The 15,172-nt window shown below is 36.6% G+C and overlaps 1 protein-coding gene and 1 long non-coding RNA gene across 2 annotated transcripts; both read right to left on the reverse strand.

Moving 5' to 3' along the window:
• Positions 1-4,382: 4,382 nt before the first annotated feature.
• Positions 4,383-6,030, reverse strand: LOC148787444 (uncharacterized). The gene is made up of 2 exons (XR_016066468.1): positions 5,964-6,030; positions 4,383-5,450 (listed from the first exon to the last, which is right to left on the reverse strand). It is a non-coding gene; the product is annotated as an uncharacterized LOC148787444 (long non-coding RNA).
• A 7,362-nt stretch (positions 6,031-13,392) lies between these two features.
• On the reverse strand, positions 13,393-14,861 carry LOC148787445 (uncharacterized). The gene is made up of 3 exons (XM_088882756.1): positions 14,319-14,861; positions 13,896-14,119; positions 13,393-13,813 (listed from the first exon to the last, which is right to left on the reverse strand). The coding sequence occupies exons 1-3, from the start codon at positions 14,859-14,861 to the stop codon at positions 13,393-13,395; spliced, it is 1,188 nt and encodes a 395-aa protein (XP_088738882.1).
• Between the last annotated feature and the right edge of the window lie 311 nt (positions 14,862-15,172).

Here is a 15,172-nt window from a genome sequence, read left to right on the forward strand (position 1 = left end):
CAATTGACTCCTTTTTGCATGAGATCCGCGTCTTAGTAGCAACAAGACGGGTGATTTGATAGCTATTTACAATATTATATTGTAATTTAAACTCTAATTTATGTTGTATTTAACGTCTCGGGGCTATATGAAACTAATAATGGTACTTCAAGACTCGAAAACATAATAGTTATTAATATATAATTATTTTAATTTATAATATATATAATTTATAACTATTAAAATATATTTATAATATGTATAATTATAATTTATAAAAAAATTTAAAATAATAATTATAACCCCTACCCCCCACCCCCACCTGCTTCGCCCCTAGGCCTGTCAACGAGTCGAGCTCGAGCTCGAGCTCGAGCTCGACTCAGGATCTTCGAGCTCGAGCTCGAGCTCGAGCTCGACGAGCTGGCCAAGGTCAAGCTCGAGCTCGAGCTCGACAATGTATTCTCGAGCTCAAACTCGAGCCGATGAGCTCAACTCGAGCTCGCCAAGCTCGACAGCTCGAATCATCATCATTATTATTATTATTATTATTGCTTTAAATCATGAGATCGAATCATAAAATTTTACATAGATATAGTTAATTATGTTCATACCGTCTGATATGATTTAAATCATACCGTCTGATATGATCTAATTGACACAGTCTTGTATATATTTAAATTTCGTATGAATCGGGTGTCCGAATTTTAAAATTTCATAAGTATTGATTAAACTTTTTAATCTCATTATATATATAATAAAATAATAATTAGAATTGTTCAACCATCATCATCATCATCATCATTATTATTATTATTATTTTAAATAATAAAATCGAATAATCAAATTTTTACATAGGTATAGTTGAAATTAATATATGTTAACAATTTGCAAAATTTATGTATTTATAAATGTTAGTATAACATTGATGTAACTATCATCTTACATTGTTGAAAAATATGGGTTAATCGGGCCATCAAAATTCAGATCTGACCGTTAGATATTATAAAACTTACAAAAAAATACATTTGGTAAAGTTTTAGATTTATTGGATATACGGATGTTGAGATATCGTACTCGAAACATAAGAGTAATCATTCAAGACGGTGTATCGTTGAATCAGGCCATGTGATTTTAAATCATACCGTCGGATAGGAGCTGGTGAATAGCCAAATATGAGCTCGCGAGCTGGTGAACAGCCAAATATGAGCTCGAGCTCGAGCTCGATAGGAGCTCGAGCTCGAGCTCGAGCTCGAATTTTTCGAGCTCGAGTCGAGCTCAAAGTCGAGCCGGCTCGCCGAGCTCGCGAGCCGGCTCGACTCATCTGCCACCCCTATTCGCCCCCCTCCGCGCCCATCTTCTTTCCCCCGCCATACACAACCCCGACCTCCTCCCCTCCCCTTCCCACCCCCTACTGTCCATTTGGGCGACGCCAGTCACCCTTGCTGCTTTGGGCGACGACTGTATCCCAAGGGTGAGGAGGGCGCAGCCGTGCCCTCCTCTTCAGCAACGGCTTCACCGCTACCGTTGTTTTTTTTAATATATAAATTTTTAATTAATTTAATTAATAATAATATATTATTTTATATAATAATTATTTAATTATTATATAAAATAATATATTATTATTAATAAATATATATAATATTATATATATTAGATGTGAGAGAATGGCAAAAATATTAAAAAAAAAAAGGTACTTTCATAGTCAATTCGGAGTCAAAAAGCGTGTGGCCCAATTTTTGTACTGAGGAATTTTTTTTAAATTTTATTTTATATCATAGAAGTATTTAATATTTTAATTTTCATAAAAATTTTTTAAACATTTGTATTATCACGAAAGATCTCTGAATTTTTCCCAAACTTTTATGGGAGGGTCAAAATCAAATGGTCTTGTTGTGGTCATGGTCCTTCAAATCTGATATGATATTTACTTTATTACCATCATTCTTACCAGCTATCAGTGTTTTTCTTTTTTTTTTTTTGGTCTAGCTAATTGTCGTACATCTTCCCCCATCTCCCATAATTTATTTACATAATACAAAATATGGTACAATATATGTCATTATCAATTTTACATTATTAAATCACAACTACCTTCACTATTTCCTCCTCCTAATTTGACCATTGAACTCTAATTTCGTATTATTTTAAATTCATTTTTGTTAGTCAAATCCATCATCATTTAATCAACACTTCATTCAACGGCATTTCAAAAGATAACATTTTTACCCTTCTTTCATGTCTTAATGTGCATATAATAAATTCGAAACCAATTAAATAATAATTTCTTACGTAATTTTTAGGCCCAACAATATTTGCAATTGACTAAATAAAACATTTATCAACTTACCGTTGAAAAATAAATAAAAAGTACTTGATTCATAGTGTATGTTTTTAAATTATTTATAAATTGCTTTAAATAAAAAATGATAATTAATTTTCTAACCAACTTTTGCAAATGATCATAAATGTTATCATTAACTTATTTTGCTAAATACTTCAACTTCAACTTTTTCTACTTTTTTTTATTTTTTATTCTAAACCCCCGAGAAGTTTGTTAATACTTAATTTACGATTTTATGTACAATTTATTTTTAATATAAAAATAGAAATATCGCAAACATTCCAATACTGTGATGTTAAATATATGTTGTATCCCTAAACAATGTATGAAGTGCAATTACTCGCGTAAATTATAAAATATGACAAAATGGCCCATCATGAGATGGATCAACTTTTTGTAACCAAAATCCTCTTATAGTATTTACATCTTCCAAAATATGTCTATTATCATTCATTCCCCTAAAACATAATTTGAATTATTATAAAAATTTATTTAAAATAAATATTATTCAAAATTTATGATTATTATAATGAGTACCGAATTTTAATAAACTCTATATATTTATAATCCTTATATTTTTTACATAGCTGCTAAAAAATTACATAATTTTTTCTTGTGTTGTTACATGTATTGAACTCTTTTAATAACAAATCATCAGTATAATTTTATTATATTACATTGAATATATATATATATAATATGTAAATTTATAATGTAATTAATTTATAATATTCTATAGTGATTTTATAGTAAAATGTGCGCAATTCTAATATATCCAAATTATTAAATTATCATGACCATCTCTCAATACTTTTAGTAATTTCATCCCAGAATTTTTAATTTGAAGTGAATTAATTCTTTTTTTTTAATAAAGTCTATTTTTTTCAAAGACAACTTATGACTTTTTGAAATTATAAAAAATAATTCTAAATATGTCGGACACACCTCCAAAATTATATGACGTGTCAATAGGAATATCCACTGCCATGTCCTTTCTTTTTATATATTTTTTGACGCTTCAATATCATGTCCAACACATATTCGAGCGTATTCATATTCGATAAATATTCAATACTGCATCGAATAATTTTTTAAAATATATAAATATTATAATGCAAAACATATTTAACCCTAATGTGGGGTGGGGCCATAAGGGTGAGGGCAAGGGACGGCATAATAATAGATGGTAGTAAGAAGAGTACGTGGAGGTGTACGGAGGAGTGTGAGTAGTCCCATCTCATCTAAATGTACTACTGCCGATCTGCCATTTAGTAATATACAGCTGGCACTGCGATTGGCAGTTTCCTCCCATCCCCATACATATATCTGCCCCTACCCTCTCATTCTCATTCTTATCTCATATCCAACCCTTGGAATTTGCATTACTTATTATTAGCTTTATAAATATAGACAAAATAGAGTTGGAAATTCTTTTTTTCTCGGCCTTCATTCATTAATGAGTACACAATTTATACAATTTGTTCCTCAAGATTAACATAGCACTCTTCTACATACGCTCGTGACAAAGAGTTAAAATAAGCAAATTATATCACTCAAAATGGCAGCAATAGAAACGAGAAGATAAGGAAAGCAGAGATCTCCGAACTTTGTATCTGAAATGTAAAATCGGGGCCTATTTATATAAAGTGAAGGCCTCAGTTGTTGAGAGATTTAAGGAAGATCATATAAGATAAAAAAGGGTTAAGTGAGGCGGATTTTCTCAGGGGCAAAACGAACTCAGTCAGCTTAGTTTAAAATAAATAAAAAAGGTTGGGTAAAAGTAGAATTTTTTAAAGTGTTTTCTCCAAAAAGATTTAAAATCGTGTGGCCCAGTCGGGACCTGGATGGGAAGGGCGCACGCGTTCATAGCTTTTCTTCCAAAAGCCACCTACCTACACTTCTCAATCGAATGTAAAAGAGTGAGTCATTATAATCGAATGTAAAAGAGTGAGTCTAATCCCTGCTCTGATACCACTTAATGTAGCACCCCCTTCGCTACAAGTGCTATATCTACCCTAAACGTCATATTTATAATAATCCATGTTTATATATATATAAATGCACATAATCATCTATCAATATGCATACGTAGTCACAACGTCATAACGACATAGTCAACCCACAACATCACATATATACAAATCAAACACCACAAGTGATCCACCACAATTGATCTCTACGCCTATGTTCTCTTTATACAAACAAAATACAATTTATACTCTAACTGACAAAGAGGAGAAAACTGCATACTGGCCCGACCTGCCTAAGTATAACACGTAGACCTAGCCTTCAACAGTCAGACACCTCAAAGTCTAAGAAAATGTCAGCAGAGGGATGAGCCTGCCACTTAGTAAGCAAATAACCAGACCTATCTATATATGTATACCAAATATAACCTCAAACAAGATACATAGGCAATATGCATAGAATATATAGTCAATTTGCTTCCACATAACCATCTTTATTACACCACATAGTTATCATGCAATAAGATAATCAATTAAACTTCCTCTTTTTCCTAGTTTGCTTACCAAAAGGTGATATTGTGTTTTTCTCACCAACTCAATCTCACCGCATATAAATTTAAGTGAACCCCCTTGACAGCCGGCTTATCAATCTCGCACATAGCTGTTTCATTTCGCACATAGCATTTTCTTTTCGCACATAGCATCGCATCAAAGCTCTTTTCATTGCGCACATAGCATTTTCTTTTCATATTTTCGCCTTATAGGCTTTTCAACACATCAAGGGGTATTCACACCACAATTATATTCAATTTCCACCACCCCCTCATTTCCACATATCACCATTCTTGTAAGCAACTAGTAACGTAAAACCATATATCAACATATTCTCATTCCAGATATCCACAGTACATCAAACAACAAACATAATATCTCACTGCATTTCCTCATTCTACGTACACAATACCGTCAATCAAATCAAATCATCCATCACTCATATACTTCAGATAAATCAATGTCAGCACGAACCACAAAATCATATAACAGTAGCACCACAAATAAAAAGGACATATATAGATAATACTAATTATTTACTTACCTCGACCTTACAACGCTTATCTATCCAAAAGGTAGTGATTTGGTCTTTCACTCTACCCCGTACCCTATAATGAGTTATACCACGTATAGTTAATATATCGAGAATATCGTAATTTACTTTAAATATAATATTAAATATTATTCGTATAATTTCTAATAATTCTTTAATATTCCATTTCTATCAAATTACAAATCTTCGTTTATCCTCTTTATTAACACGCCATTTATTAAATATAACTTTCGAAATACTTCTATGAATTTTCTATCAATTTCTCGCTGCTATACAATTTAATTAAACAATACTACATAGAATTACATATTTGGTTAATCATTCCGATGGAATTGTGTAAATTAGCTATAAGGATAATTAAATCTAACAAATCTAATATTTTAGTTACCCAACTATATCATTTTTATAGCAATTGTGATATTTAATTTGACATTAATTTAAATAATCAAAATCATAAAATACTCCGATTAAATAGTTCACTGCTCAATATAAATTATATTTAATAAAAGAACTAATTAAATAATATAATTATATAAATTAATATAAATTAAAATAATAAATACCGTACCTCTGTCTTCGACGATGTGTGTGTGCGTTGGTGTGTGTGTGAATTGTGTATTATGTGTATGTGTGTGTAAATTGTGTATTAACATGAAATTGGGTGAAGAGGCCCCACCGCCTCTATTTCGACTCCCTCTCTTCACTTTATATATATATACTATATTATTATATATATAATATATATATATAGATTTTTTTTATTAAATTTTTCTCAAAATACCAATTACGTCCTTCCTAAATTTCTTAATTAATAGAAATTGTCCCAAAATACTATAACGAACTCCAATTTAATTCATTCAAGTGTTATTATATTCTAATTATGACCCATAATTTAGTGGCTAATTAACTAAATTTCACAAAAATTTACCAATTAATCCTACAATTATGTATTATAATATTTGGGGCGTCACAAACATGCTCAAGCGGCGCAAGTTCCGCTCTCTCCAGATACGATAGACACATGCAACGAGTAATGCACTGTAGGATAAATTGACGATATGCTTTCCTCTCCGCTTCATAGTAGCCCACTCCACGTCTAAGGCCCAGTCTCGGTTCGACCATGTGAATTGAACATTCTGTCTCACAGCTATAAGGCATCGTCTGGCATAACGACATCGAAAAAATAAGTGTGTATGTGTTTCTATTGCCCCTTCATCACAAAGAACACAGGTCCCAAGATACGATAACCACGGTTTAACTGATGTGGATAGTTTCCCTAATATAGCGAGCCACAGTATGAATGTATGTCTAGGGATCTTCAGGGAGCTCGAGAGTAGTGAAGTCCAACCTACCTTGGGTTTCAGCGGGTGTAATATACGATATAGCAATGCAACAGTGAGACGCCCATTCGTATCTCGCCAATGAACGTGATCATCGTCTCCATGGATTATGGGCAAATTCTGTACAATCTCCAAACATGTCCGTGATGAGGGCCAGTGCCAATGCCCATCCATAATGACCCTATTAAGTTTCTCCGAGAGTCCAAGACCAGTGAGTTGCGGGCCACGTGGGAACCTTTGAATAAGTGGTCCGAGGGGGTGCCACGGGTCCTGCCACAAATAGAAGGTAGCTCCATCACCCACTTGGTAATCCACCAATGGTCGAATAACGGTATGTAGGCAAAGGAGTTTTCTCCAACCCCACGAACCTCCATACTCAGGAATTGTCCAAATGGACCTATCACGCAAGCGCCCATGGTACAACCACTCCACCCATATAGATGTTCTATCACAATGAATCACATTGTATAATTCTTACTCATTAATGCACGATTAACAATAGCGATGTCTCATAAGCCCTGTCCTCCCTCTACAGCAGGCTTACATACATCCCTCCATGCTACCTTTACATAACCCCCACTAGTTGCACGTTTCCATAAGAAGGTGCGCACTCTTCTCAAACTCCCTTATAACATCTTTAGGTAGAATGAACACGGAAGCCCAATAGATACTCAAAGCCATGAGAATGGATTTAATAATCTGAATCCGTCCCGCATATAATAATATCGTACCCTCCCAACCATGGATGCGACTATCAATTTTTGCCAATAGAGGTTGGCAATCCGCTATTGATAGTCTGGAAGAGATTAGAGGAAGCCGCAGCTAACGCATTAGTAAATGCCCCTCTTGAAACCCGACTGCTGCTAATAACTGGTCTCTCATCCCGTGTGCCGCTCGTGATAAAATGAGATGGCTCTTTTGCACATTAAGCCGAAGTCCAGATAACTCAGCAAATTGATCCAGACCCCGTTTAAACACCCCAATGGAGTCCATATCAGCTTTACAGAAAAGTAGTAAATCATCGGCAAATTCAAGATGAAATAATTTAAATGGAGTCTATAGAAATTATGGTCTCTATGTATGACTTAGGGTTTTAATCAGCCAGAAATATTTAAACAAAATATTCATCTACCTTATCAAGGTCTTCAACTAAAAATACAATTAAAAAATTTGGTCCAAAGCTAGTTTCAGTTTTTTGTCTCTTACTCCTTCTAAGTTCTATTATACTTGAAGCAAAAGGGTTTATTAGAGAATTAATCATATTGCTTGAGGAAACTTTATGAGATTCATAAGTATTATTCAACGAATATTCAGGTTCAAAAAATTCAACATCTCTAGATGCGTTGATAGAGTTATAAAGTTATCTTTAAACGCATAAATCTATAGGAAATACTATTCGAAGTATAACCAATAAACGCACAATCAAAAGTTTTAAGTCCAATATTATACTTCTTAAATTCTAAACATGCAGCCTCATCCAAGTTCGGTCTAAAATATTTCTACATTTCATACAGTGTTTTATTTATTTTTTATATGTAAGACTCTATTAAGAATATAGTATGTAGTAAATGGCTTCCCCCGTAATAACATAACATTCACCATTTCTTTTATAATTCTATTTTTTTCGTTCAACTATGCAATTTTGATGAGGTGTATAAGAATCACTAGTTTCAATATTTATTTCACAAAAATTCTTAAGAAAATTAGCCATATTCACCACCGCCATAAACCCAAATCTTTTGATTTTCTTGTGTACTTGGTTTTCAAAATCATTTCAGTTGCTTCATCTTTTGTTCTTAGTAGATAAATCTTAGAATATCTAGAAAAATTATATATATATATATATATATTTTACCACCTTTACTTAGTCTATTTTTTAAATTAACTAATCTGAATGAATTAATTCAAGCAATTTCGTGCTTGTAGTTGTGACAGGTTTTTAAGGTTTCTTAACATACTTTGTAACGTTCATAGGATTTTATAAATAATTGAAAGACTAATCGGTAACTATTAAAAAATTTAAATTTTATTATAAATAAATTATAGATTAAATTCAAATATATTAAAACTTGAAAGGCTTAAATTAGAGTTTTATATAAAATATTTGGAGGCAAATAATATAAACTAATGAATTAGGAGATTTAATGAAAATTTTGACTTAAAATTAAACAAAAAAAATATAAAGAAAGAAAAATTGGCTGCCACCCGCCACTTTACGATATATATTAGACAATTAACATCTAAAACTAAAACACACACATCAATACACACATTTTCGAGGAACCCTAAGGCAAAAATTCTTGATTTTTATCATTATAAATTTATATAATTATATTATTTAATTAGTGTATTTATTAAATATAATTTATATTATCAAATTTAATGTTTAATTAGAAAATTTGATGAGTTTGCCAGTTTATAAATTAGCATCGGTTAAATATCACATTTGCTTTAAGAATGTTATAGTTGGATAATTAAATTACTTGATTTGCTAGATTTAATCATTACTATTGATGCGTGCAATTTTAGCACGGGTCCAAAGTCCTTGGATTTTGATGTTGGATTTAGGCTAATTGAGTGAAAGAACTTGAGAAAAAGGACCTGCAAAATAACACGTTAGCACTCTGATGCTTAAGTTAATTCCGGATTTAAGAATAAATAAATGTGGAGATAAATTATAACAAGAAACTGTAATAGAAATATGAATTTTGTAAGCAAGAACACCAGTTGAAACTTAAGAGAGTTTTCAAATTGTTGAAGGAAGAAGTCTGTTGAGGAGTGCCACCCATATTTATAGAGGATGAGTCCCTCTTCGCAGAGACTCTGGAGTGAGCAGCACGCCTTCGGATGAGGAAGGACTCATTCTTCATGAAAACTCTTGCCCTGCAAGGAGTCCTCTTAGGCTGAGGAGTTCATTTTCTTGAGGGCACCTCCCTTCCCTAGGCCTAGAAGGGTGTATCAGTCCTTCGAACAAGGTTTTCTTTTTGGGCCGAACTTAGTGAGGCAAGCTTATCTCTTGGACAGACTCTGGTGTGGTTGACTCCCTCCTAGACTGAGCCTAGTGGGCCTCCCTCTTAGGGTAAACCTGCTGTAGAGGAGGGCTCCCTTCTTAGGCTAAGCCTGACACTTTTGCGGGTTACCTTCATCATGGGCTGACAAGCGTGACTTGGTCTCGAAATTTCTACTTGGGCTAATCACTTTTGGGCCACACCTATCCTTCAGTTCCCCCCACTCTAAGGAGGGAGGATGCCTCCTAGCTCCTTAGATTAGGAGCCCTTGTATCACCGAAGAAGGAACCAGTCTTCACTAACCTGGCGCCTGAAGGAAGGAGGGTGTTTCCTAACTCTTTGAAGTGGGGGTCTTTGTAGCCCCGGAAAAATGGACCCATCTTCGTTAGCCTGGTGCCCGCCTTTCTCGTTGCCTGTTGTAGCCTTCCTTGATCTTGCCATAGCTTTATACAATGCACCTTATCTCTTTGTTGAAGGCTCCACCCAAGGAGACAGAGTCTTCCACCCAGATTCAGGTTGGTTTATTTCTTGGCCTTCCATTTTTACTTCTTCCTAGCTTTGTATTGATCCTTGCAGAAAAAGAAACTTGGACAACTTATTAGGGGAGGTGGAGGCAGAAGTAAGGGGTCTCCCCAACGAAGCAGCATTGATGCCATAGCGGGGGATCTCCAGGGAGAAGGCAACCCATATGAGAAGGAAGAAGGACCTCCTTTGGCCACTGATGGAACTCCTCCTACCACTCCAGTGCCTACTGTTGATGCTCCCCTTGAGAAAGAGACAGATTGTCTCGCTTGTGAGGAAAAACCTGATGATGTAATGTGATTGACTTTTAAGCTGTTAGATGGAACAATCTTCACTTTTCTCGCTTGACTTGTTCTCCCCCCCGCCATTTCAAATGGGGATGAGACGATTTGATTTACTGTTTTGTTTGGATGTTCCTTCTTTGGTTCGCCCCCCGCCATAGTTTTAGGCCAGGGGCTTGAAATGCAATGCTGCTAGTCCTTCCTTCCATACTTGATGCTTATCTTTAATTGCTGCTATTCTCTTGATATGTTGGAGACTTCAGATTTTGTTGTGATGAGGGGCTCCCTTCAAATTTCTTGAGGGATACTTTCTCGATCTTTCTTGGCAAGGCTTCCTTGCCTCTTTCTTGAGGGATGTTATCCCAGTGTTCCTGGGCAAGAAATTTCCTGCACTTTTTCTTGGAGAATGCCTTCTTAAGTCTCCTTGGTGAGGGATTCCTTTTGTCTCTCTTGAAGGATTTCCCTCTAGACTTTCTTGGTAGGAGGGTACATTTCCACTTTCCTGAGGGATGCTTCCTTAGGCCTTCTAGGTAGAAAGGTTCCCTTCAGCTTTCTTGAGGGATGCTTCCGTAACTTTTCTTGCATATGAGTTCTTAAACATTGTATCACGAAATATACTCGCATAAAGAAGTAATGAATATAAAGTGTATGAGAGCTTAAAAGGGGAACCCCAAGGGTCCTTTAGATGATGGAAGTCTACCTAAGTTTTGCCAAGGCTTGCTCCTATACGGTTTTTATGCCTCATTTCAAGAAATGTAATACATCATACCTTTTTGAGAGGGATGTACCTAAAGAGAGATGGGGCTCTGTGATGTCTACAGACGTAGACTTTGTAGGGGGGTCCTGCAAGAGGAATTCTTGGGTGATGTCCTGCAGGAGGACACTTTTAGAAACAGTCCTTCAAGAGGACTTTATTGGAGGATGCCCAATGGGAGAACAGTTTTAGAAGGAGTCATTCATGAGGACTTATTGGAGAGTGCCCTGCGGGAGGACATTTTTAGGAGGAGTCCTTTAGGAGGACTTATTGGAGGTGCCTTGCGGGAGGACATTTTATCTTTTAGGAGGATTTATTGGAGGGTGCTCTACATGGGATAGAGGCGCCCTTCTTTATGCGTAATACTTCTTGAGGTTGTGAATGTTCCAGGGACGTGATAATGGGTGTTCTTCAAAATCTTCAAGCTCATATGCCCCTTGTCCGATTACTGTTGTAACTTTGAAGGGTCCTTCTCAGGTGGGTTCTAATTTTCCCACCAGTTTCAATGTGTCCACTCTTCATAATACAAGGTCTTCTACTTGAAAACTTTGTGTCTTAACCCTCCTGTTGTGGGCATTGATCCTGATATTCTTGTAACTTTTGATACGAATGAAGGTTTTTTCCCTCAATTTTTAGATAAGGTCCAAATTTTCTTTCAACAACCCCGTATTGCTTTCTTTAGAGAAATGTAGGATTCTGAGGGAGGGTACTCCCAACTCAAGTGGAATGGTTGCCTCTATCCTATACATTATGGTGAAGGGACTTTCTCCTGTGGATCCTCGAGGGGTTGCACCATATGCCCATAGGACACTAGTTAATTCTTTTGACCAATTTCTCCCAACTCTTTTAATCGTCTTTTGATCCCTTGGCCAAGGATTCAGTTGGTGACATCGACTTGCCTGTTGGCTTGGGGTCGCGCCACTAATATGAATCTTTGCTTAATATGCAGGCTCTTACACCAGTCTTGTATTTTATGGCCTTGAAATTATCGACCATTGTTTGAGATTATTTTGTGAAGGAGCCCGAAGAGGCAAATGATGTTCTTCCATATAAATTTCATCACCTCTATTTTTGTAATGCAGGCAAGTGGTTCAGCTTTCACCCACTTGGTAAAATAATCAATGGCTAGGGGGAATGGTCCCACAATATCTATCCTCCATTGTGCTAAAGGACAGGGTGATAGCATAGTTGACAAGGGCTCCGCAGGTTGATGTATGAGGGAAGAATATATTTGGCATTTCCCGCATTTGATCACCAGTTTCTTTGCATCTTATTTCATGAAAGGCTAGAAGTATCCTGCCCGCAATGCTTTGTTGGCGAGCACCCACGTGCCCGCATGCATTCCACAACAGCCGCTGTGTATTTCTTTAAGAATATGGATTCCTTTTGACTGGGATAAATATTGGAGTAGAGGATGCATAATGGATTTCTTGTAAAGGATCCCTCATTGTAATAAAAAACGGGCAGCTTGAATTTTAAGCCTGGCAGCCTCCCATCTGTTATCTGGGAGGCGTCTCTCTTCAAGCTACCGGATAACGGGGATCCTCCAATCCTCTGAGTGGGATATGGCTTGAGTACAAATGGGAGCTCTTGGTTTAGGGAGGTATTTTATGGTGATGTCCCTCGTTCTACAATCTTCGAGAGCACTGGCTAGTTTGGAGAGGCAGTTTGCCTTAATGTTTTCTTCTCTTTGAACTTGTACAATTTAAAAGCTTTCAAATCACGTTTTCAATTCCGCTATCAGCAGATATTATATCATGTCGTAGGAGCCTTCCACTTACTTCACTATCAACTGGGAATATGAATATCACATGTCTAGCTCCCACTTTATGCGGTATCCTGAGTCCCGTTACAAGTGCCTCATATTCAGCCTCGTTGTTGGAGGCCTTGAATCCAAATTTAATAGCAAACTCCAGATCTTATCCTTGGGGTGGGGTGAGGACTATGTCTGCACCACTACTTTGAATTTTGGATGATCCGTCTAAATGCAATAGCCATTTCTCGGCTTAATGGGTGCCCTCTTCAGATGTTCCTGTCGTTTTAGAGAAAAAATTGGCTAGAGCCTAGGCTTTGATGGTAGTTTAGGACATTTTCAAAGGTAGGTAGTCTTCACTCCAATGGAATGTGAAAGAAAGTATGGGCCTAACCTTCTAGCAATGATGACCAATGCGAGGGCCATCTTTTCTATGAGAGCATATCGTCCTTCTGCTCTATTAAGAACCTTGCTAACGTAATAGATCAACATCCATTTTCCTTCCTCTTCACGAATCAGGACGGAGCTAACCTCTTGAGAGGTGGCTGACACATAGACATAGAGGGTGTTCCCTAGAGACGGTTTCATTAATAGATGGATCCCCGCTAGATATTGCTTAAGTTCTTCAAAAGCTTGTTGACAAGAGTCCTCAAAGTTGAAATCTTTTGCCTTCCGAAGAACTTTGAAGAAGGGCAGGCTTTTTTTGCCGATTTGAAAATGAACCGGCTTAGCGCTGCTACCCTCCCCATTAGCCTTTGTACTTCATTGATGTTGGAGGGTACTTTCATATCTAGGATGACCTTGATCTTGAGGGGGGTGGCTTCAATCCCTCTTTGGGTAACCATGAATCCCATAAACGTCCTCTTTTTAGTCCAAAGGTGCACTCTCCAGGGTTAAGTTTGAACCGGTATTCTCTTAAGATGGCAAATGTCACCTCTAGGTCTGCCACATGATCTTGGGTTTTCCTGCTCTTCACAAGCATGTCATTTACATATACTTTTACATTTCTTCTAATTTGAGAGCGAAATATTTTGTCTACCAAGCGCTGGCAGGCGGCTTTAACGCTCTTTAGGCCAAATGGCATAGCAACGTAAAAAAAATGTTCCAGTAGACGTAATGAAGCTAACTCTTTCGCGGTCCTCTAGAGCTAGCATTATTTGGTGGTATCCTTGTGATGCATCTATCATGCTTAAGAGTCCACATCCAGACGTGGAATCTACCTATTGGCCAATTCGAGGAAGAGGATAAAAATTCTTAGGGCACACCTTGTTGAGATCTTTGAAGTCGATGCACAATCGCCATTTCCCTCCTGGCTTGGGAACTAACACTACGTTAGATAACCATTTAGGGAATTGTATTTCTTCAAGATAACCGGCTGCCAACAGATTGTTGATTTTAGTCTGGATTATTTTTTCAAGCACAAAATGCCTCTTTTTTTGTTTCATCGGCTTTCTATTTGGGTCGATATTAAGGTGGTGCGTTATGATGTTAGGGTTAATCCCTTCTAGATCTTGGGGAGTCCATGCAAAAACATCTCTATTGCGACGTAAGCATTTAATTATTTCTTCACGTGTCGCATCTTCTAGTTGAGAACCAATGCGTGTGAACTTCTTTGGATCCCCAGGTACAATCTCGATGTTCATTAATTCTTCCATTGGTTGGACCTTTGGGGATGCCTTCTCATTTGTTTTACCCTCGATGACCTCCTTTTCATTGCTAGGGGGTACCTCCTTTTCACGTTTGCTAGGGAATGCCTCCTTGGGAACTTTGTCCCTGCTTCTCTTTTGTCCTTTTCGCACAGCCTCCATATAAAATTTTGATTGGAGGGGTTTCCTTGCACTCTCCTATACCCCCAGATGTAGAAAATTTGATCTTCATGTGGTAGGTGGATATCACGGCTTCGAAGGCGTTGAGGGTGGCTCTTCCTAGAATAACATTATAGGCTGAAGGGGTGTCTACCACCAAGAATTTTAACAGGCACGTTCTTCGAGTGGCATCGGTGTCTAAGTTTAGAAGGAGCGAAATTATACCCCTAGGATAAACCATCTCCCCTACGAACCCGTAGAAGGAGGTGTTCACTTTTTCTAGAGGGGTGTGTCCTAGTTGCATTTGATCGTAT

Source organism: Sesamum indicum, linkage group LG7 (genome assembly GCF_026168435.1).
Source record: "Sesamum indicum cultivar Baizhima isolate 11 linkage group LG7, ASM2616843v1, whole genome shotgun sequence".
Taxonomy (NCBI): domain Eukaryota; kingdom Viridiplantae; phylum Streptophyta; class Magnoliopsida; order Lamiales; family Pedaliaceae; genus Sesamum; species Sesamum indicum.

Coding starts and splice junctions, on each gene's coding strand:
- LOC148787445 (XM_088882756.1), bottom strand. CDS start 14,861: ATGGAGGCTGTGCGAAAAGGACAAAAGAGAAGCAGGGACAAAGTTCCC. Junction 14,120..14,318: donor ACTTCAAAGATCTCAACAAG/GTGTGCCCTAAG, acceptor TTTGGCCTAAAG/AGCGTTAAAGCCGCCTGCCA. Junction 13,814..13,895: donor GGACGTTTATGGGATTCATG/GTTACCCAAAGA, acceptor ACATCAATGAAG/TACAAAGGCTAATGGGGAGG.